Source organism: Ursus americanus, chromosome 17 (genome assembly GCF_024610735.1).
Source record: "Ursus americanus isolate L20-20 chromosome 17, mUrsAme1.1.p, whole genome shotgun sequence".
In the NCBI taxonomy this organism is placed as follows: Eukaryota; Metazoa; Chordata; class Mammalia; order Carnivora; family Ursidae; genus Ursus; species Ursus americanus.
Window position 1 is genome coordinate 5541262 of NC_142143.1, and position 24307 is coordinate 5565568.

Below are 24307 nucleotides of genomic sequence, written 5' to 3' on the forward strand. Positions count from 1 at the left end.
TTGATGGTAAGAGACTGAATACTTTCCCCCAAGATCATGAAAAACATAACAATGTCAGCTTTTCCTACTTCCATACAACATTGTACTGAAGTTCTGGACAGTGCAATCCTGAAAGACAAGAAACAAAGGCATCCAGATTGGAAGGAAGAAGTAAACTGTCTTTATTCACAGACAACACGATATACACACACAGACTTCTACAAATAATAAATGAGTTCATCAAGGTTGCAAGATATAAGATCAATATACAAAAATCAGTAATGTTTCTATAAACTGGCAACGAACAATCTGAAAATGAACTTCAGAAAACAATTCCATTCACAATAGCATAAAAAGACTAAAATACCTAGTAATAAATTTAACAAAAGTGCCAGACTTGTACACTGAAAATTACAAAACACTGTTAAAAGAAATAGAATGTAAATACATAAAGAGACATTCCGTATTCATGGATTGAAGGACTTGATATTATTAAGATGGCAATTCTCTCCAAATTGATCTATAGATTCAGTGCTGCAAACCCCATTAAAATGCCAACTGGCTTTTTTTGCAGAAAATAAAAAATTGATCTTAAAATTCATATGGAAATGCAAAGGTTGCTGAATAGCCAAAACCAATCTTAGAAAAGAAGAATGAAGTTAGAGCACTTAAGCGTCCAGATTTTGAATCTTAGTACAGAGCTATGGTATCAGGACAGTGTGGCACTGGCATGAGGATAGACATATTGATTGATGGAACAGAACTGAGTGTCCAGAAATAAGCTCTTTCATTTATGGTCAGTTCATCTTTTACAAGGTCACTGGGGGAAAGGATCATCTCTTCAACAAATGGTGGTGAGACAACTGGATTTTCATTTGCAAAAAGATGAACTACCTTACCCCATACACAAAAATTAACTAAAATGGGCCATACGCTGTCATATAAGAGTTAAAATGGCAAAACTCTTAGAAGAAGGCATAGGCATAAATCTCTGTGACATGTGTTAGGCAAGGATTTCTTAGGATGCTAAAAGCATGATCCATAAAGAGAAAAAAGCCCCTAAATTGGACTTCTCAAAATTAAAAATTTGTGCTTCAACAGATAAGCCATGTTCTGGAAGAAAATATATGCCAATGATAGTTCAGTAAAGGACTTGCATGTCGACTATATAAGAACTCTTAGAACTCAGAAAGAGGACAACAGAGTGTCAAAAATGGGCAAAATATTTGAATAGACATTTCATCAAAGAAGACATACGAATGGCCAACGAGCACATGGAAAGATGGTCAACATCACGAGACATCAGGGAAATGCAAATCAGAAGCACGCTGAGACACCACTTCCCAGCCCTGGGATGACAATAATCAACCCACATACTCAGTAATAAGTGTTGACAAGGATGTGGAGATGGAACGCTCGAACACTCTGGTGCTGCTGGAAATGTAAAGTGGTTCAGCTGCTATTGAGACAACATGGTCATTTCTTTAAAATGTAAACAGAACCGTACCATGTGACCCAGCAAGTCCTCTCGTAGGTAGCTGCCCAAGAGAAGTAAAAACGTATGTCCACACAAAGGCTTGTGTGCAAATGTTCATATCAACGTGATTCATAGTCTCCGAACTGGAAATAATCCAAATGTTTACCCACTTGTGATAAGATAAACAAAATGTGGCATTTCCATACAGTGGAATAATAACAAGGATAAAAAAGAACAAAATCCTGATCTGTGGTACACCCTGGATAAACCTCAAAAATGTTATGCTAAGCGATGGAAGCCAGATGCAAAATACGTACCAATGCATATAGTGTATGCTTCTGTTTACCTGAAATACCTAGGGCAAAGCGAATACAGAGAGACAGCAAACTGACAAGTTACCTTAGGTTAGGGAAATGCACACAAGGTTTTTTTTGAGATGATGGAAAGTTCTGGAAGCAGGTAGTGGTGAAGGTTGTGCAATGCTGTTAAATTTATTAAGAATCATAATTTTCCTACTTGGACATTAAAAATTTGATGATCACTCCCAAACCAAAAAGCAAGCAGGCATATAGCCTCTAAATTCTTTAATTTTCCCTAAGACAACTTTATATCCTTTTCTGATTTTGGACCCCAGAGTAACGGCTGACATTTATACGCCGCTCTATGACTTATCCCCTTTATCACATTAATAGTCACAGTGTCTCTCTGTGAGAGATGTAAGGATTCTTTATTTCCCCTGTTTTTCCAGTAAACAGTATCTTTTCATTTTGATATTTAATTTGCTTATTGGTAATTTTTTATTCTGGGGGAAGACTTTGCCTCACAGTATTTTGCTTATAATACGTTTTCTTTATGCAGCGTGGCTGAAATTTTTCTTGCTAAGTAATTGTCCATTTATGTAATTGATGAGGTTGGTGGGAGTGAAAATAAGCATAATTAATATTTTTAGTAAATTGGCAAGTTGTAATTGAATTGCCGGGAAGTTGTGTGCCCTCTGCCACACGGCCCTCAGGTGGGGATGGGGCGGGAGGAGTTGTGACAGCCAGCACTTAGCCTGTCCCGAGGCAGCGGTCAGCCTGCGCCCGCAGATCGGCCTCTTTCCTCACTGGGGTCCTTCTCCTGCCCACGTCCTCGTAGACAACATTGTGGGAATAGCCCCTGGAGAGTTCCAGCATCCCCCCCGCCTCCCGCGCCCACCCAACACACTGCTCTTGGCTCATAGTGTTATCTAGTGACCAGCACCTGAGGGATTCTTGCTTCATCATAATTCTGTTTGGCAGAGCTCACTCTTTATTCAGTGATGCTTAGTATATATAATGCTTTCCCTTCCTTTTTCCCCTTTTTTAAAAAAATTCCCTTATATACACTCTCTGCTCAGAATTCTGATGGACAGATAACGGGGGAAGAATTGCGACATATCCTAAATTGCATGGTTGTAAAATTCAGTGATTCAGAATTCAAAGAACTAATGCAAACGCTTGACCCTGGGGACACTGGATGGGTCAATGTCTACACATTTATCAAACTGCTTGAAGAAAACCCTAAGGTGAGTTTTATGACAACTCCATGTTTGATTTTCTGTAGATGGCAGGAAACTTAAGTATTCTTAGTGAAATCAGAGGTGGTAGGTGAAATAGTCTTAAATAAAGAACTTCACGTTTTTCAGCTGGGTTAATTTTCATTTTTTAAAAAAAGATTTATTAATTAGAGAGCATGTGCATGCGTGCATGGTGGGGGAGGGGCAAAGGGAGAGGGAGAGAGAATCTCAAGCAGACTCTGCACTGAGCATGGAGCCTGATGCAGGGCTCAATCTCATGACCCCAAAATCAAGAGCCAAAATCAAGAGCCAGATGCTTACTGACTGAGCCACCCAGGTGGTTCTAATTTTAAGTAAGAGTTCAGTGTTCGAGTTGTTTGATTTTAACTCTCAGTGTCTAAATCTTATTGAAGGGGGATATTTGACAGTTCTGGAAACCCCTCCTGGGGTGAGAGCACCTGTGTGTGCAGGATGGACCTTCTTTTCACAGCGTGCCGGCGGCACCCCTCCTGCAACCGTGTCTTGCAAGGGCATGTTTGTGAATTACTCCTCTGGTTCTCATTAATATTTTTAGAGTTTTTATGTTAGTTTCCCATTTTAAAAAATAACTGTTTATTGCCTCTGGTGATCCGTACTTGCTTTTTGAAAAGTTGACAGAGTTTTATTTTTTTTTAATTTTTTTTAAAAGATTTTATTTATTTATTTGACAGAGAGACAGCCAGTGAGAGAGGGAACACAGCAGGGGGAGTGGGAGAGGAAGAAGCAGGCTCCCAGCAGAGGAGCCTGATATGGGGCTCGATCCCAGGACCCTGGGATCACGCCCTGAGCCGAAGGCAGGCGCTTAACGACTGAGCCACCCAGGTGCCCCGACAGAGTTTTCTTATTAGAAATGCTTTTATAACTTTAATAGCGATTAGCACTTAAACATTTTAAGAACTTTAAAAAGTTAGATTAGTGTCAGGTAATGCATGCAATAGGCACGAACAGATTCTTTTTGAAATGTTTGTTACAGAGTTCCTTTAGCAGGTGCAAATTAGCTTTTCACTAATATGATGATTTCCTGAGCGCCCACCTTGAGCAAGGTGGTGACCACATCCTAAACCAATGTCGTTTGGTCCTTCTTGAACCCTAGTTCAAAAGTAAGGCCCAGGGCCCTCACACACAGAAAAGAATAATTGTACCTTTTCCTGAACTCTGTTGTGTTAGCTCCTGAGAATTGTGGCCTCTGGCCATCGCAGCAACCTTGCACACAGCCATCTTTTTTTCTTTAAACACAAAATATGGACCTGTAAATGATCTGCTCTCCATGTGACAAGTGGGCACGATCCTTGCTTAATGTAAACCACATCCTGTCAGCCGCCATGCTTAAAAGCCTCAGGTGGCTGTCGGGGCTCGAAGAGAAAGCAGGACTTCCTAACCTGGCTGGCAGGGTGTCCATGTAGTCCAGCCCTGCTGACCGGCTCCCGGAATCCTCATGGGCCACACTGGCTCGGGTCCTCAGGTGTCCCCAGGTCCCTCCTGCGTCCTGGGTGCTTTGCGGCTCCTGCCAGGATTCCCTTCGCCCTCCTCGGCCGGTCTCAGCGCACCTGCTGTCCTCCCAGGGACCCTCTGTGATGCCTCTGCTGAAGACTGTCTGGCAGCCCCTGACCTCACACACCTGCCGGTCACAGTGTCACAACTTGGTCATTATGTGGTTCATGCTTCCACGAAGACAGAGGCCGTTCAGTTTTCTCTACCCGCCGGGGCTAGCCCACTGCCAGGCCCACTCACAAAACAGTGTGGTGAGTGAATGAATGAACACGTAGGAATGAAGGAGAAAAATTAGAAAACACGGTTACGCAAATAGAAGAAAATGAAAATCACCACTAGTTCTAACATGGCGGGATTGTTACCTACTGTTAGGCTTTCTGAGCCTGCGTACCCGCACGCACCTTGTCTTCGGCTTTATTGCAGTACAGTGGATACACGAAAGCGGTACATATTTAATTATGCAATCTGAAGATTGGATACATACTTTCATGTATGATATCTGTTTTATTTTAAAATGAGATCCTATAGTTAATGACTTTTCAGTCGGTGCTGTCCCTTACTAGCATGTCCTTAACACTGTCCGTAAAAATTCTGCTGTGTGATTTTAAAAGATGCAGAGTAACTATTTTCTGTTGTAATCTACATGTTCTTTTTTTCCCCCTTTTATAAATCTTGCTGCAATGGATATTGTAGTGCCTGCTTTTTTGCACCATTCTATGATTATTCCTTTCGTACAGATTTCTAAAAATGAAACGATTGGGTCAAAGAATATACATTTTATTCTTGAAATTATTTTAATTATTTTAAAAGAGGAATATATGTGTAAAGTACAAAATGCAAAAGATGCAAAAGGGAACATGGTGAAAAGTAAGTTTTTCTTCCAGCTCTGTTCCCTTGCCACTTCCCAGAGGCAGACACTGTGGCCCCAGAGTGTGGAGATTATCAAATTGTCTAATGTTATCCCTTGGCGACACTGGCAATTGGCTTCCTTTTTAATTTTTACCATTCTGAAAGGCAACAATGCCACCTCATTATTCTTTTATTTTGCATTTCTTTAAGCTAGATGATAGATTTTTTTCATGTTTATTGTACTTTTTTTTTTTTAAATAAGTGCAAGTTAAATATTATGATCCCCATTTCCAGATGGGGATTAGGGGGCAAACTCAATTGCTCACGATCTCAGAGTTAATTGGCTATCAGGGGCAAAGCTGACAGTGCGTGTCTGTCTGCCTCCAAAGCTCCTACTGCTTCGAGGAGTGATTCATACCTACACACTTTCTCTTTCCCAATTAGATACGAAAACTCTCCTCCCGTACAGACACCACGGCACCCCTCCTCCTGGCTTGGGACTCCGTAAGTAACACTTTCCTGTGCGGTCCCAGGATGCTACCTCCCAGGTTACAGAGGTGCTGCTTGGCAAATGTGTTTGTTTTGTGTGTTAGGTGGAAGAAATTGTTCAGGACTCGATTACTAGGAATCTCCAAGCCTTCTACAAAATGCTACAGTCATATGATCTCGGAGACACGGGGCTCATTGGTCGAAATAATTTCAAGAAAATCATGCGCATATTCTGCCCATTTTTAACGATCGAACACTTACTGAAGTAAGTATTTTGGTAACGAAATTAATTCGAGTCATGTTTTTCACCAAGTCTGTTTATAATCCTAAGACGTTTTCTACCTTTGTTTGCAATATTGATAGGGAATATTGATAATTGCTATTTATTGGGTCCTTACTAACACAGGACATTGGTCGAGAGTTTGGCATGTGCTCTCTGATTTAGTCCTCACGACAGCCACGGAAGGTGGCTGTTATTCCTTTCCGTGGATGAGGACGCCGAGGTCGGAAGAAGTTATGTCCCTATTCACAGGCACATAGCTAGGAGGCCGTGGAGCGCAGCTACGTCCCCAGTCTCCGCGACTCCTCTGCTCTTAATCCTGATACCCTTTTACCTCCCAGGGTGCCTGGCTGCCATCAGCCATCCTGTGAAAAGAGGCTGGGATTATGGCTGTGTTTACTTTGGCTTAAAACTTGCCTGTGGGGACTGAGCGAAGCTGGAAGGGGACAGGAATCTTAAGAGAAAGAAGAGCACGGTGCCTTTGAAGGCCCTGTGGGTCTCCTGCCGTGTGTCTTGTTCACCCCCCCTCCTTCACGGCTGCCCTTGGGGCACAGAGCCTGCCTTCTTCCCTCTCTGCAGTGACCTTGAGAACCTACAGCTTGCATCCTGCTTCCCCTGCCACCACCCGAACGTCCTGCTGTGCACCTCAGCTTGTCGTCCAGAACTTGACCTGATGGACTATTTGGTCCATGCTTCCCACCAGGGACAGTGATCTGGGAGATTAGGTGGAAATCCATTGAATCTCAAGGAAGAAAGTTACTCTAATTCTCTTTCAGTCCTTCTGACTGGAATGTTAAAAATCTTGTATTGCTTTTGATGACACTACATTGATTTCAGGTGACACAGTCAATCTACCGGTAGTTGTTGGCCACTTGAGTCTCCTTTCTGTGAACGTTCATGTTTTGTTGCCCATTTTCCTGTGGTTGGTTTTTGCAGGAGAAGAAGGGTTTACAGGAGGAGGGTGAGGCCGAGGCTTTCCTGAGCAGAGAGGTGCACCCAGCTTGGTGTTTACCAAACGTTTGCAGAAAGGCCAGCTTGCTGGAGTGTGGGAAACACAGAAGGGGGAGAGACAGGTGGCAGCAAGTCAAGGGAGAACGTTCTAGAGGGAGCTCGGGGGGCCTTGGTGGGGCAGGAAGCGGGTGTGCAGGGGCTTCAGCTACTTTGGCCTTTTCTGTGTGCCGTCGAGAGGAGGGGACCCACGGGTACAGTTCATTACTCCTTCACTGAGTCTTTCACCCCGTGGGTTGTATTAGGGAGTGCCTACTGCATACCTGCTCTCCTGCGTAGCGGGTTAATAGAAATCCCTTTATTTCCAGGGCGCTCTAGTGTGGGGAAAGAGATGCAGACTAACCCCGCATGGCCTGTGAGCACAGCTCTGGGTGAACTCGGAGGAGTGCTCACTTACAGCTGGCCAGGACAGAATGTGGGAAGCTTCTCAGATGTGATGCTTGAGTCCGAAGGGGAAAGGGAAGGGCATTTCAGGACACAGAATAGTGGGGCATAGTCCAGAGAGTGGGGGCACAGCTGGGGACTGGTGAGCCCTGTAGAGCCGTTGGGGCAGGCAGTTATGTAGGGGGGAACGGCAGGGGGATGATGCCGAGGGATGGATGGGGTCAGGCTAGCATGGCTTTGTGTACCCAACTAGGGAACTGGCAGGGCACTGGAGAAGCCTGGCCCAGGGGTCAAGGAGCCTGTGAGGTGGCCTTGGATAGGGCAGGGGACAATGTCAGATCTGTGTTGTATTAGAGTTGCTCTGACCCCAGTGTGGAGAAAACACTGTGACAGGGAGAGAGGACGGGGACAGGTGGGCGTCACTGGGGTGGCAGTGGCACAGCAGGGGGGTGGCCGCTCTGCGATCAGCTGGACAGAAGGACAGGACTCAGGGACCCTGGACATGGAAGTGGATGGAAGAGGGGACAGCCAGAGGCAGTGTCATTGGTCAGTTAGGAAGCACAGAGTAAGCAAGTCGAGTGAAAACTCCAGCAGGAGACTCCCAGAGGACGTGGGCACAGACGCCAATTCTCACAGCCTGAGCCTTCATGCAGCAGCGTCTATCTGGGAGCCGATAGGAGACCATCTGAGGTGAGAGGGCGTGGGTAGGACCTGGCAGAACACCACCAGCTCATCAGTGACCTGGCTGGTCAGGACAGCAGAGGAAGCGGAGAAGGTCAGGGTGATGGCCCAGAACCGGCGGGTCAGGCGGCACACAGGAAGCAAGGGGGATGAGCACTCACACTAATCATGGCTGTTATCTTAGCAAGCAAGGCCTCAGGAGAGGGGCGGGCGGGAGCAGGCCCCTCAGGGCTGGGAGGGTCAAGGTGGACCCAGCAGGTGCCAGTGAGCGCGCAAGGAGTGTGGGAAACGTAGTGTTGAGGAGCGGATTCAGTCCTGAAGCTCCAGTACCTGGACCAGAACAGTGCCTGGGGCGTGCTCAGCAACACTTAAGTGTTGAGTGAGGGAATGAATGAATGAGGGAATGAATGAATGAATGAAATCTAGTGGATTGGTCATGCAGGTAATTGGGTATTTGAGATGGAAGCCTCCCTAATCCATTCTCCATGACTCGCTAGGCTCATCTGTCTCAACTACAGATCTGATGATGTTAAAACCCTACTTAAAACACCCCAGTATCCTACTGCTGTTAGGAAAACATCCAGATGCTTTTAAGAGTGGCTTCCCGAGCCCCTCATGATCCTTGCACCCCCCGGAGCTCAGGCTCTGCAGCCAGACTGCTTGGGTTTACAAATCTCAGCTCAGCCCCGAACTAGCTGTGCACTTGGGCAGGTTCCTTACCCCCTCTGAGCCTCAATTTCCTCACGCAGACGTTACTTAAGAGAGTGTGCTAAGGGTCAAATGAGATCCTAGACAGAGAGCCCTCCACCCGGCACTGAGCTCAAGAAACATTTGCTTCGGCCGCTGCCGCTGCTCTCGCTCAGCATGGACTGAACTGCTTTCTATTTCCTGAAAACCCGAGCTCTCTCTCACCTCCAGACTTCTAGATGGCCTGTTGCCTGGATTCCGAGCGCGCACTTTCCCGGCCACGTGGCTCCCTGGGGTGGGGGCTGTTTCGTCTGCTCACAGTGGTAGCTGTAGTACTCAGCACGGTGCTTAGTACTCGATCTGCCTGCAGCAGCTAGGTCAACGGCCAGCACTTCCGGAAGTGCCCCTGGCGGTGTGCGAAGCAGCATCAGGACAACCGCGGTCTGGTTATTACAGCTGCAGCTTGTCGAGCCCGTGTGCATCGGCCAGTCCCAGCGCTAAGAGCTTCTGTGGATCCTCTTACTCAGTGTTGGTAGTGACCCTCTGAGGTGGGTGCGTTTTATCGACAAGGAAGCTAGAGCAGAGCAAGGGTGAGGTGCCCCAGGTTGGCAGTTCTCAGTCCTTGAATGGGCTTCAGAATTATCGGGGACCACAAAAAGTGTTCGTTATATGGAGTGTATCTATCAGTATGACTGGATTAGAAATTAAAACCGGACATTTGAAAAATGTTATTGCAGACAATGAATGTGTACTTCCTTTTTGGGTTTCCCGGGGGGCTCAGGGAAAACACGGCAGTTTCAAAATAATGACTTATTGGAGGATAAGGAGTTACAGAAATTATAGCAGGTGTAACCAGAGGTAGCTGGTAACGAGCTAGTGAAGGCCTGTAAAGAAACTAAGCAAATCTCTGAAAACTCACTCCAGCTCCTCATTTATACCCGCCACATTTCCACAGCCTTAGAAAATGTTAGAGAACACAGCCTTCCTGAGCACATGTTCCTGAGCACAGTGGTCACATGTCATGTGGCCTCTGAAAAGCCCACTGTGTGTCACAGAGAGGTACAGGGCAGAAAAGGCAAATGACTTCTAGTATCCATATGAAAATAGTTCGGGCCTCCCCAGTGTCCTGGAAGGGGCCACAGACCACACCTCATGGATGCTGCCTTCGCTCATGGGGCTGTGAAGTCTAGAGCTGATATTCCAACCTGGGGAGGCCGATTCCAGGGCCCGCACCCATAGCCACTGTGCTCTGTTGCCTAACTTGTGGAATTTTGTTTTGATCCCCAGGCTTTACCACGTTTGCTACAATGGGTGTGTGCAACTTTTATGATTAGAAGAGTATTAACACAAAACGTTGGGGGGAAAAGTAGTTCTTGTCGTATTAGTGGTTGCCTGCATTTTTCTAAAATATTTGTATATGCCAAAATTCCAGTATAGCTACTTCCACAATTCCATCCCAGAACTTGCAATTTAAAAAAAAATCTTTTTACATTTGTTCTATCTTTATTGCAGTATTCTTTACCAACTATAAACTGCACATATTTATTTATTTTTTTGTTAAAGATTTTATTTATTTATTTGAGAGAGAGAGCGAGCATGTGTGCGTGCACACACACACACACACACACACACACGTGTGTGCTGGAGCCGGGGGAGGGGCAAAGGGAGAGAGAGAGAATCCCAAGCAGACTCCCCACTGAGCGCAGAACCCGATGCGGGGCTCAATCCCAGGACCCTGAGATCATGACCTGAGCTGAAATCAAGAGTCGAACGCTTAACCGACTGAGCCACCCAGGTGCCCTTAAACTGTACATATTTAAATGACACAGTTTGAACATGTCCATCATGTGTATACATCCATGAAACCATCACAAGCTATCGATCAAGATAGCAAACATTTTCATCCCCCCGCCCCAAGCTTCCTTGTGCCCTCCTGTGATTCATCTCTTCCACAGCCTTAGCAACCACTCACCTGCATTCTGTCACCGCAGATAAGTCTGCATTTTCTAGGGTTTTATATAAATGAAAGCATGCAAGATGTTCTCTTTTTTGTCAAGCTCTGTTCCCCAAGCATAATGATTTTGAGATGCATTCACGTTGTTCGTTGTATGCAAAGCTGGTTTCTTTTCGTTGCTGGGTGCTATTCCATTCCCCCACAGCTTGTGGGAGCGACTCATCTGGTGGACATTTGGGTCATTTCCGGTGTTTGGCTATTACAAATAAAGCTGTATATATTGGACAAGTCTTTGTGTAGACATACGTCTCTATTTGTCTTGGGTAGATGCCCAGGGGTAAAAGGGCTGGTTCCTCCGGTTGAGTTTATATTCAAGGCATATAGTCTGGGCGCCTTCCAGAGGGGTGACCCTGTGCCGCACCTCACCAGCAGTGGGGGAGAGCTGTGGGTACTCCCATCCTTGTCAGCACTTGGTAGGGTCGGTCCTTTTAACCTTACCCCGCCTAATGGGTGTATTCTAATTTTTAAAATCCAGACTCTGCAGTAAGTTTCAGGATATTGCTTCAGGAAGAATCCTTTACAAGAAGCTTTTGGCATGCATGGGAATTAGTGGCCCCCCCACCATCTCTCCAGTTCTTGTTCCAAAGGATCAGCTGTTAAGAGAAGGTTTTCAAAAAGAGAAACAGCAGCCGCTGGATGTTTCGGAGAGGTAAAGCCAAGCAAAACGCAAGCGCGCGCTGAAACCACATGCCTGTTGTGGGCCAGGTGGTCAGTCAATATTTGTTGAGTGAGTGTTTTAATATTTTATTATTTAAATGAGGAAAAATGACAGACTATAAATACAGTGATGAGGGTCAGGGGAGTTGAGAGCAAGCAGAGATCTTTGGGATGATTGGGTTGACCTGTTAGTTCTGGAAGTGAAAGGACTGCGGTCTGAGAGGTCTGGGGCCTGGCCTCAGGGTATTCACAGACTTGGTGTCCATCCCAGGTTAAGAACCCAGGACCTTCAAGACACAAAACAGATGAACAGAGAGGAGGGGAAAGAAAAATAAGATAAAAACAGAGAGAGAGGCAAACCATGAGAGACTCTTAACTGTAGAGAACAAACTGAGGGTTGCTGGAGGGGAGAGGGTGGGGGGATGGAGTAACTGGGTGACAGGTATTAAGGAGGGCCGGGAATGTAATGAGCACTAGGTGTTATATGCAACCGATGAATCACTAAAGTCTACCTCTGAAACTAATAATGCACTATATGTTAACTAAATTGAATTTAAGTAAAAAATTTAAAAAGAAAAAGAACCCAGGACCCTCGGCTCCCAGAGAACCTGTCTGCCACCCAACCATTCCATGCCTGCGTTCGCATTTGTTCTTTTCCAGAAACTTCTACTCCTTACCACCGTTTAATATTTATGGCAAAATACACCTATTAAACCAGTTAACATTTTTTTTTAAAATTTTATTTATTTATTCGACAGAGATAGAGACAGCCAGCAAGAGAGGGAACACAAGCAGGGGGAGTGGGAGAGGAAGAAGCAGGCTCATAGTGGAAGAGCCTGATGTGGGGCTCGATCCCATAATGCCGGGATCACGCCCTGAGCTGAAGGCAGACGCTTAACTGCTGTGCCACCCAGGCGTCCCCCAGTTAACATTTTCTGACATGAATGATAGAATTATTCAAACGATCACCAGATTGAATTGTAACAATAAAACATGCTTAGCAAATCTGTTAAACATCGGACTGATGAATATTCTAGCCCGTCCTCATTTTGAAAAACATAGGTTTAGTTTAATGAAAAGATATTATTTTAACTTGCTGGTTCATAGCTTATAATAAATCCACAAGGAAAGGTAAAATGTAGACCTATTCAGCAGACTTCACTCTGTCATTTCCCTCTAAAAAGTTCTTAAGTATAGAGCAGTGGGAATATTTTAATGCTATGCTAATGAAATTTGAATATCTGGGCATTTCTGTGGGAGCTACTTTATAAATGGGCAGAAAGATGGTATTTTAAGAGAAAGGTTAAATATTCTGTGATGAGATGTGTCTGCCTCCTAAAACCAGTGGGAGAAGTAATGGCAATTAGGTGTTTTATAAAATGTGGGCATTGCTGGAGAGCTCTTCGAAGCGGAAGGCAGACACAGCAGGAGGGGAGAATCCTTTTTCCACCAGTGTCGACTGTCGCTAGGCTCTCCTCTTCACCCTACTCCGGTGGGGTCCTAGAGACTTCAAGAGAGCTGAAGAAATAATTATTCTCTATAACACACTCCCTCTCTCTCACACACATAGCACATCACATAAAATCTAGATTTTATAAATCAACTTGGAATAATTGTGAACTTCCCTTCCTTCCCACGAATGTTTGATGACTCTTTTTGTCTAGTTATCACAAAACGGCCTATTTCATTTAAAGCTTTGTCATGGGCTCTGACTTCTTGTTTTCCCAGTTCACACAAATACTTACTTTTCCCGCCCTGTCTGCCCCATCACACGCCCTATTCAGCCAGCTCCAAGCACAGTTGGAAGCCTTAGCACAGGGATGACCATATCCGCTGCCCTGACCCTCCCCGCCTTGGGCTGCAGCCCCACACCAGCACCACAGGAAGAACTTTCTCCTGACGCAGTGCTGTGGGCCTCTCTGGAACCCACAGCCGCGGGCGAGTACGAAGCTCTCAAGCCACACCATCTCTCTGCGTGTCTGTTTCCTGGTCGGGGAGGAGGAGGTGGTGGACCTCCTTGTTGTCCTGGGTTGAATCCAAATTGGGTGAGGTCTCTAGGAAGCGCTCTGCTGATCTAAATGCCTGCTTGTGATTGTAGAGCCAAGCCCACTGAGGACAGAGGCACCCTGACCAAGAATATGACCAAGGATGAAGTGATTGAAAAACTCAAAAACCGGATACAGCAGCGGGACCCAGCATTCAGAAAACTATTTCTTGACTTCAGCAAGGAACTGAATGGCAAAATTAATGTGCGTGACTTCAAGAAGGTAGGAACGTGGGTTTCTCTGTGTTTCTGTGTTTCTTTCGTCCCTGGAGAAGTTCAGTGGTTTTGTCCATCGGCAGTACATTTTCAGCAAGGGATTTATTCCCTTAAGGGCAAAGCAGATCCATTTCGAGGCATCTTTCAACAATGTAAAAAGATTCTTTCGGCCCAAAATGTCTTTGGCAACTTCCTTCAGAGAATACTTTTGGTATGAATGTGGCCAGTTTTTGATATTTAAACTTTCCAAACAAAGTGTTCGTGGACGTGGTGGTTGGCCGGCTGCGGAGTACCTGGCTCCAGGCTCGGCGCTTCGAGTACTTTCTGGGGCAGAACGGGGGTGGGAACCAGAGCTGCTCGGCCGCTTCCCTGCCAGCTAGGAGTTCCGTGATGCTGTGTTAACAGAGCTGTGGTTTGTTCCTTGAGAAAGTGAAAAAGGAATCTGGCAGTGAAAGTGGGAAGCTCCGAGTGCTGATGGGAACTGGGAGGTTCTGCCAGAAAGGACTCAGCTTGAAGGGTTCTGCATAGACTTCTCAAGGAATTAATTTAAATGATTGCTTAAAATGCCTGTTATGACCCCTCTAGCTAATCGTCTTCAGCTATTTTTAAGAAAAGCGTTTCAGTTAATATGTAGCAGTGTCTGTGTGGACAAATGTAGAAGGCAATGAAATATATTTCCAAGAAGAGAATAATTATATTAGTAGCTACTATTTATCTAGTGCCTGCCCCGTGCCCGGCGCTGAACTGGGCTCTGAACTTATTTTCTCTCCGGGCTGGCAGCGTCCCTGAGGCTGGATGAAGGAGAGAGTGGGGCTGTCCACCCGGGGATGGGGGGATGGGATGGGGTAGCTACCCACACAGCCGAGACTTCCTGCGCCCCACCCCCGCCCATAAAGAGAAGATGTGGAGGGCACGTGGGGCATGGTGAGGAGGACAGATTCAAGAAACATTTGGGAATAAAGGGTAATGGACAAGAAGGAGGAAAATGGGTGGCTCCCCGATCTCTGGTTTGGGGGAGCGGGTAGCTGAGAATCAGTCATCGCTATTGGTACCTCTGGTGAGCAGTTTCAGCGGGGTGGAGGGTGGTAAGTGGGACTATTCCCAGGGCGCCTTGTTCTGGACTCTTTGGCCCCCAAGCCCCTCATGCGCAGCAGTCTTGAATGATCATGGAGCTCAGTGCTCTTAATTCATGGAATCAGTTCGTAGGTTCTTGAGTTCAAGAATCCACTAGGCTGCTGCTGATTTTTCAGGGATTTTTCGGGGTTACCTGAGAGAAGGGCAGCAGGTGGTAGCAAAGTGGGGACCACGGCCCCAACCGCACCTGCAAGTGCACCTGCTCCCCTCTGCTCACCTGACAACAGGTCTGTAAGCTCAGCTGCCGGTTCTTCCGTCTTAGGGCTTCTCTGCCACCACTGAGCCGGTGGCTCTCCTGGTGGCATCTCTACCTCCAATCCCAGACCGCCCTCCAGAAACTTCAGTCTCAGGCGCCCACCTGCCTACTCGCCTCGCGTGGGCATCTGGAGATGCTGTATGGCCACCAAGACCTTCCTGCCAGTAGCCCTTCCGTTCTCAAGGGCAGCCTTGCCCCAGTTGCTCAGGGCTCCCATCTGGGGTCTTCCTTGACTCTCTCCTCTTTCTCTCACACCCACGCCCTGTGCATCAACAAAGCCCGTTGGTGCCCTTGAAAGTTACCCCAGGACACACGACTGCTGTCCCACCTCCTCCACTTCCAGCCATTGCTGCCTCACTGGTCTCCCTGCGCCTGTCCTTTCCCCGCTGCAGTGTGTTCTCAACCCAGCAGCCAGAGTCACACTCCAGCGGGTCTGCAGAGGGGGCCACTCCTGCTCAGGATCCTCCCATGGCCCCCCGCCTCGCGCGAATACAAACCAGAGTCCCTGAGGGGCCTGGAGGGTCCGGCACTACCCAGTCCCTCACTGCCTGTTTGACCTCCACTCTTCCCACCCTCCCCGCTGCTCACCTGCTCCAGCCACACCAGCCTGCTGCTCTGCTTCCGACCACTGGCCACTGGCTGTCCCCTGCACCTGGCGGGCGTCCCTTGGATGGCTGCATGACTGTCCCCCTCACCTCCTCCAGGCCTTTGTCCAACTGCGCTTCGAGGTGACACTGACATTCCCAGGGCAAATACAACCTGCTCTCCCACCTCGATCTCCTTTACCCCACTTTTCTTTCACCTCCTGCCATACGTGTCGTACTTAGAATCCTTCCATTCATGTCTTTATTCTGCTGTTTGCCTGACTTCCTCCGTGAAATCACATGCTCCACAGGTGGACATTTCTCTCTCTTTCGGACAGTGATGCATCCCAGGTGCTTGGCACAGGGCAGGGCCCAGCCTTGACTGAACGAATGGATGAATTTGAAGAGTCTCTAGAATCCCCATTGGAGCCCAGAATGGATGCCACTTGGGGACTGAGGGAGGCAGGTGTTTCAGAAGCCCGCTGGGATTCCTCGGTGTGAGACTGGTTCCCACACCTGTCCGTGGCTGTACCCAAGCCCCCCGTAGCCCCCTCCCCTGCCCCCGGAGCTTCCCTGCATTCTGGCTGACCTTGGGGGGCAGCTACGTGCACAGTTGGTCTGCTGCTTGCTTCACGGAGGTGGGTGCATACCTCTCCCTCTCTCTCTCCGGGCGCCTGGCTTCCCGCACACTCCCCTGTCTTCCGAAGATGTGCCCATGGTGAGGGCAAAGGGAAAAAGAACCCATGAAAGGACAGCGCCGAACATGTAAGGAGAAAAGCTGCTGGTTGTTTTCGTGACTGATTCTCTGGGAACCCAGTTAGGCAAATAGTCGACTGGTTTCCCCCCTAGTGACTTGTTGGGTTTAACTTTTGGGAAACATCCTGTTGTGACTGCCCTTTTAGCCCAAAGATCAACAACCCTGGGGTGATTTTAAACAGTCCACTAGGGACCTAGGTATGACTTCATAAGCTGATACCTTCAAAGCATTGTAAATAGAAACCTCTTTGTTAATCGAAGAGATTGTTTATAGATCAGGGTGCTTCTCCTACCGGTGAGGTCAGGGCTGGAGAAATTATGGTCTTCCACCGTGGGAAGAAGCGAGAACTCCGATTCGACCTGATGCAGGGCACACCGATGCTGAAGGTTCGGAAACGCCGAACTCCTCTGGCAACAAAAGCTTTGGAACCGACTCCTCTGAGACCTTTAAGTATACATGACAGCGACAACTGTGTAACTGTAGTTACAGCAGTGAGAGCTGTGATGGTGATGACAGTTGTCCCTGGGACGGTGACAACGAGCATGCTCACCACCACTGCCACTAGGGATCCGGCCCCTCCGGCGCTCTGGACCTTGCTACACGTGTCATATATCTAATCTTCGCAGAAGCCCTGTGGGGCATACATGACATTATGCCCATTTCACAAATGAGGAGGCCAAAGCCTAGGAGTGAGTTAGGATAGTAGCTCAGTGTTGTTCAGCTGGTAAGCCGCTCAGGCCCTTGGATTGGAAGCCCATGTCAGTCTCTATCAGCCTCAGATCCTTGCTGGGTGTAAGGCGGGCTAGCTGGGTGTAAGACGGGTTTGCTGGGTGTAATATGGGCCCCCGGGGTGTAGTGTGCGCTAGCTGGGTTGCAGTACAAGCTAGCTGGGTGTGATTGATGGCAGCTTTGAGGTTGTATCTGGCCTCAGAATTTTGGGAGAAGGACATTAATTTTAATAACAATGTCCTTTAACTGCTTCCTATCATTTGGGTTGTAGATACACAATGTTCTTGCCCTTGTCTTCCCCAAACCTGCCCCACAGCAATCCGTATGGTATGGTGGTTGCCGAGTTTCATCCCGGAGGAACTGGGCTTGTCGCTGTCAGTCACATCCCCCTACTTGGCCGACTACACAGGCGAGCAGTTGTTCGTAATTCCAACAGAGGCAGCACTCAGCCCTTGGCCCAGATACCTTGTACTCTAAATTAGAAGCGCTCACTCTTTATTCTCACCGGCCATTGCCTGGCCTGTGGCGGGGGCAGAAGAGGGAGGGCTGCACAGGTTCAACGCGGGAGAGCCATAATAGAGTCTGGAGCCGGATGGGAACTTGGGGGTCACCAAATCCAGTGAGTCCCCGCACTGTCATTGCTGGGGACTGTTACCGGTTTTCACCACTTCGGTCAGGAAGATTTCGTCTGCTATATGGCTTTGTTTACTAATCACCGCCCCCCCCCCCGCCCGCCCCACCTTTTCTCTCTCTCTATTGTAAAAGATATCCGGGTTTCTGGAGAGTGTGAGGTGACCAGCAACGTGAGCCGTCCTGCCAGAGGCAGAGCTGTTGGGGTTTTAATGAACTCAGCGCTTTCCATGGTTAAATGTGTCATTCCCAGTGGGGGAGGCGGAGGGACTGTTCTTTCTGGAATGTTGCTAGACCTGATCTGGGTAGATTGCATCCAACACTAAATCTTCTCTCACATTAAGCCCAAAGGCATATTCTTTCTCCCAGGAAATGCCCCTCTGCGGGTTCATTGCTCGCTCTGGCCCCGCACCACATGGCCTGTGACTTTTGCATAGTTTGTAATGGATCATATTTAAATAACAAGTCAAGAACTGGTGGCGGTGCAGAAAACGTTTTTTGAATTTCGGGGTGATCTAGAATCTTTATATTCCTTCTCTAGATGCTTTTCCCTTCTCTCCCTCCCCTTCACATGCTGACTTAGCAGCAAACTCCGAAAACAGTGTCTTACGGAAAAGAGGTTGTTGTTTTTCTCTCTTGTAACGAGTATTCCAGACGTTGTCTGTGCAGGGCAGCCCAGCAGCTCTACGATGTCTTCAGAGGCCCCGGCTGCTTCTAGCTTTCTCCTCGTTCAGCCTCGTTCTCGTGCATGGAATACAGCTGCTGGGGCACCAGCCATCACACACATTTCAGGCATAAAGAAGGGAAAACGTGAAAGCAAAAGGCTTAAGCCAGACAAGTTTTTCTTTTTTTTAAAGGGCTTTCTTGGAAGCTTCTCTCAGCAGCTTCATTGTATTGGCCAGGCTGTGTTGTACAGAGATCTTATAGAGAGAGGCACGTGATTTTTTGCTGTGTACGTTACCACCTTTAGAAAAAGCAAGGTTCTGGTTGTAAGGGAGAAGGAGGGAGTACACTCAGGCAGGCAGATGTTAACGGTCCCTGCCATCCTCTCTCTCTCCACATTTTGAGGGTGCCTGTTCTGTACTTGGTACAGGACTAAGCCACATGGGGACATGGAGAAAGCAGAAGTTTCATTGCTTGGGGCCAGTGACCCATGGGTAACATAAAATGACAAAACATCCAAGGACACGGAAGTCAGATTAGTCTCATTGTGTAATTAGACTAATTGAGCTAGTCCATCCATCAGGAATTTGAGGGCGGCTTTACCTTCCGGTTCCCTGTGATTGGCTCTTCCTGATGGTAAATTGCTATTCTTCATCCTCGGTAAATACACCGTGCGGTGTTCGGTTCACTGTTATCCTTAGTCCCATCCTCGTAGTCCCAGCTGAGGCCCCTGGAGACCGACATAGGGCTGCAGAGCTCATTAGCAAACTTGCAAAGTGAGACATGGATTAGCGAAGCAAGAGTCTGTAACAGCCCAGCCCAGTCCAGCGCCCCAGATTCTTGGTGCCCGTGGCTCCTTGCTTCTCACCTGCCTTAGGAGGGGGTGAGCTTTCCTTCCTCTTTCCAGCAGAGCATCCCCATGCCCTCTGGGGGCCGGTCAGACTCACATAGCCAGGAACTGGCCCCCTCCCACCCCGAAGCATCACTTCCTAATCAAACAGGCTTTCCCACTTGGGGGTCAGGGACCAGGATATAAACCGAGCCCAGTGAACACCACCGAGCATCTCATAGGCCTCAGGTGTGGATAAGCAAATTGACTATGGTGACTCGGGGAGAATTTGATTTTTTTTAAAGTCAAGTATTAAATATTTTCCATCCAGTTTTGAACCTTCTGTTGGGAGCATACAACTGTGGTAAATAAAACATATTTTAAAACTCTTTAGTGTGTATTATGGTCAGTTTTGTGGGGGGAAAACAAAAAAATTAGGGAATTATAACAGGGACAAACAGAACGAATTCTTGCCATTTTTGACAACATGGATGGATCTCAAGGGTATTATGCTAAGTGAAACAAGTCAGAGAAAGACAGATGCCATATGATTTCACTTACATGTAGAATCTAAAAAACAAAACAAATGGACAAAAAAAACAAAGCAGGAAGAGACTCATAGATACAGGAAACTGTGGGTTTCTGGAGGTGGGGAGGCCTGGGGGACAAGGGTAGGTGACATAGGTGAAGAGGATTAAGAGCTCCAGACCTCCAGTTATAAGATACATCAGTCCTGGGGGTGTAATGTGCAGCATGGGAAATGTAGTCAGTAATATTGTTGTAACTTTGTATGGTGACAGATGGTAACTAGACGCATTGTGGGGATCATTTGTAATGCGTAAAACCATGGAATCACTACGATGTGTACCTGGAACTAATAGGACATCGTATGTCAACCACACTTCAGTTTTTAGAAGTTTAAAAAAGGACAAACAGAAACTTTTGTAGTAAGAGACTCAGGTATACCCACACCAAATCAGAGACCCCAAGAGCAGGAGATCTGCGTGGGGTCATCTCCCCACTTTAGCTGTTAAAGTCTTTCGGTATCATGTTGCGTTTCGGCTACCGTGGGCACAGAGAGGAGTTCTCCATGCTCGCTCTGAGGCCCCATCAGATTCAGCACATGGAGCACCGGCTCACTAAGCTTGTTGGGGGTGGGGGGCTCATGACTCAAGTTAGAAACAGGGACAAAGAGATGAAGGGCCATGCTCTTGAGGACCGGTGGTGGGGGCCGGATGAGTAGACCTGCTGCTTTAGCTTTGCATTCCTAACAGCTTCCCAATGGTGCTCCTGTTTTAAGGGGTGACCAGCTGTGTGTTCAAAGTCCCTCGCATGTTCATTTTTGTTGGACCATGCCCCACACAACCATCAAAAGCCTGTATTTCTCCATCTTCTGGCCATAACCCTCTGCCAGAGGCCAAAATTGACTCTTACAGCATTCAGCTGTGCCCACATTGGCCATATCTCCCAGGCCAGGAGCAGCTGCTGACCCTCGGTGTCAGTCAACCACGTCTCCAGGGCTTCTGCTTTTGCCTTGTGTTCTCAGAGCCTTTCTCCCCGGATGGCCTTTGTCTCCTAAGTACCACAGTGTGCGGACTTGCCTTCAGTTCCAGAGGCCGGCGCTCATCCGGAAGGGGAAACCAGTCGGGGTCTCAGGTTTTGCCCCTCCAGCGCCACCAACCTAGTGAGAGCTTTGCTGAGTGGCCCCCTGCCTGGCCCAACCCTGTTTCTCAGCCTCAATTCCGCTCCCAGAACCATCAGCTCTTCCCAGGGAAAATGCAATTGCATAGCCTCAGTTTACCCCTAAATGGTCCTTCTCACCTGGGAACTTTAATCCCTCAGACTTCATGGCGTCCTTGGCTCTTCCATGCCTTCGCATTATCTTCCAGTTGCTGGGGCTCTTCTAGCTGTTTTCACTGGGATGTTAGCGGACTAGGAATTGCTCCATCCTACCCTGAATCAGTCGAAGTCTGTCAGCTTTATTAGTCTTTTCCAAGTAAAAACCTTTTTCGTTATTTTTTTCTTATAAATTTGTTTTATATTTGTGTATTTCTGTGTTACTTTGATGACTTTTCCCCTTCTACTTGATCGGGATTTAATTTGCCTTTCTTTTTCTAATTTCTTGAAACAAAATGTTAGACCGTTGCTTTTTAGCCTTTATTTCTCTCATGTATGGATCAATGGCTACACATTGTCCTCTAGGTACAGGCTTAGCCACATCTACAAGTTTGGGTGTATCATTCATTGTCATTCAGTTTAAAATATGTTATAATTTCCCTTGTGATTTCTTTTTTTCCAATGGTTTATCTACACAGTGTATTGTTTAATTTCCACACAGTTGGAATTTTCTATTTGCTATAGAATGTTAACTTTGTATTATATATATAATTAACAGATGTATATAGTTAACAAATAAGGTAACATATAATTTACCTTTTATTATTGATTTTAAAATTGATTCCATTGTGATCAGAGAGTAAATTCTAAAGTCTAAATGACTTCAGCCTATCCTATGAAATACACTGAGGCTTGGATTATGACCCAACATATAGACAATTTTGGTAAATGTTCCATAAGCCCATGAAGAGAATGCATACTCTATCATGGTCCTTCAGGTTTCTAAGTATGTCAATTAGATAGATTTCATTAATTGTATTTTTCAGAACTTCTGTATCCTTATCGAACTGTTGCCTGCTCATTCCATTAGCTATTGGGAGAAATGTGTTGAAGTCTCCCATCTGATTGTGAATTTGTCTAGTGAAGATCCCTCTTTATTCTGTTGATCATTGCTTTATTCACTTTGAAGCTAAATTATTGGGTGCACATAGATTTAGAATTGCTTCAACTTCCTGTGCATTATCTCCTTTATCATTATGACATGACTCTTGATACAGAGTAATGCTACTTGCCTTCGAGCCTATTTTTGTCTGATAATAACATAGTTACTTCAGCTTTCTTTTGATTCATGTTTGCATAGTGTATGCTTTTCTGTCCTTTCACTTCAAACTTTCTAGGTGCTTATATTTCAAGTAAGTCTCTTATAGGCAGAATATAGCTGATATTTTAGAAGATAGGTTGTGACAGTCAGTGGTCTATTTGGAGTATTTAATTACTAATATTGTTGGTTTTATGTCTATCATCTTAATATTTTTTGTATTCGATTCAGCTGTCTTGTGGGTCTTCTTGACTTTTTTTAGAATATTCAACTATTTCTATTAGTCCGTTTGCCCCTCTGTTAGCTTATTTGGTGAGAACATTCTTCTGCCATTCATAGAGAGGCTACACTAGCGATTGCAACATGCGTCCTTACCTTATAGTTCGTAGTTAAAAATAAACTATTATGTTTACCATTTCCCTAACAATGCTGGATTTAAAAACGCTTAAATTTCACTTACCCCTATCTTTTGTGTTATTGTAGTCATGCATTTAAATTTTACATGTAGGTTAAATCCTGCAGGACACTATTATTATTATTATTATAGTAAATAAGCTGTCATATGTGTCTACGTATCTACCCTTGCTCTTTCTTTCCATCTTACATTTTTGTGCTAGCACCTGCGCTCCTTTTTATTCTGTCTAAAGGCCTCCTTTTGTCTTTCTGCTGATGCAAGTGTGCTGGCAACTAACCCTCTTGTTTCCATGGTTTTTTACACTGTCTTCCTTAGTCTTTACCTCACAACCTTTTTCTGGTGCAGGACCCTATCCAGGATCCCACATTGCATTTAGTCGTCACATCTCCTCGGCTCCTCTTGGCTCTGGCAGTTTCTTTCTCATACTCTCCTTGTTTTTGACTGACCTTGACAGTTTTGAAGATTACTTGCCAGCTATTTTGTAGAATGTCACCCTTTGGGATTTGTCTGATATTTTTCTCATGATTAGACCGGGGTAATGTTTTTGGAAGGAAGACCACAGAGGTAAAGTACCCTTTTCATTGCGTCCTATCAGGGTATATGCCATCAACATGGCTGATCACTCTTGATATTGACCTCGATCACCTGGCTGAACTGTCTGCCAGGCTTTCCCACTGTAAACTTACTCTTTTTTCTCTCTCTTTCTGTTCTGCATTCTTTGAGGAAAAGTCACTATGCACAGCGCACAATGAAGGAATGGGGAGTTATTATGCTCCATCTCTTTAAGGATGGAATATCTACGTAAGTTATTTGGAATTCTTCCGCGTGGGAGCTTTGTGTCTTCGGTGCCGTGTATTAATTTGTTCATTTCTTTCTATCAGTAGGGACTCATGCCTCATTATCCTTAAATGTCGGTATGACCCTTCATAGGGTTTCCTTTTCTACTCCTGATTTTGGTGATTCGTTTTTAATCTTTTCTCTTTGTTTATTGAATAGTTTCGCTGGAGGTTTATCACTTTTATTGATCTTTTTTTATGAAACAAGCTGTGTTTTTATTGATTTTCTCTATTGTTTGTCCATATTCGATGTCAGTCATTTCTCCTCTTTTCTCTTATTTCCTTTCTTCTACTTACTTTATTTATTTTTACTTCCTTTGGGTTTAGTTTGCCTGACACATAAAGGGATTCTTCTTGGAAGGCTGACCTTGAGAACCTGGTAAAATTCCTGATGGTAAATCCATGAAAGTATGGCCCCCCATCCAAAGACCAGACCGCCAGGAGTTTTTCAGTCTTAAGCTAATCTTCGCTCGCCTCCAGTAGTTTGTCCAAGTACCACTTAAGTATTCCTACCAGTTTGTGGCTACAGTGGCTTCTGCCCCAGGTTGGCTGTGATTATGTATTCACCTATCATTCCAGATGTCAGATTTCTCTAATGGCTCTAAGAAAAGTTACTGATTTTCAGTATGTTCAGCCTTTTTCTTGTTGTAACAGTGGAAGTGATGACTTGCAAACTCTTCACATGTTAAACCTGGAAGCAGAAGTTC

General features: G+C 46.1%; 1 protein-coding gene across 1 annotated transcript in view; it reads left to right on the forward strand.

The window, feature by feature from the left end:
- Window positions 1–24307, forward strand: part of EFCAB6 (EF-hand calcium binding domain 6) — a 234412-nt gene that overhangs the window by 113252 nt on the left and 96853 nt on the right. Inside the window, exons 14-18 of the mRNA XM_045779957.2 lie at window positions 2835–3002; window positions 5817–5876; window positions 5966–6126; window positions 11391–11564; window positions 13671–13839. Of these exons, the coding sequence (XP_045635913.1) occupies window positions 2835–3002; window positions 5817–5876; window positions 5966–6126; window positions 11391–11564; window positions 13671–13839 (732 nt within the window). The remainder of the gene's footprint in view (window positions 1–2834; window positions 3003–5816; window positions 5877–5965; window positions 6127–11390; window positions 11565–13670; window positions 13840–24307) is intronic.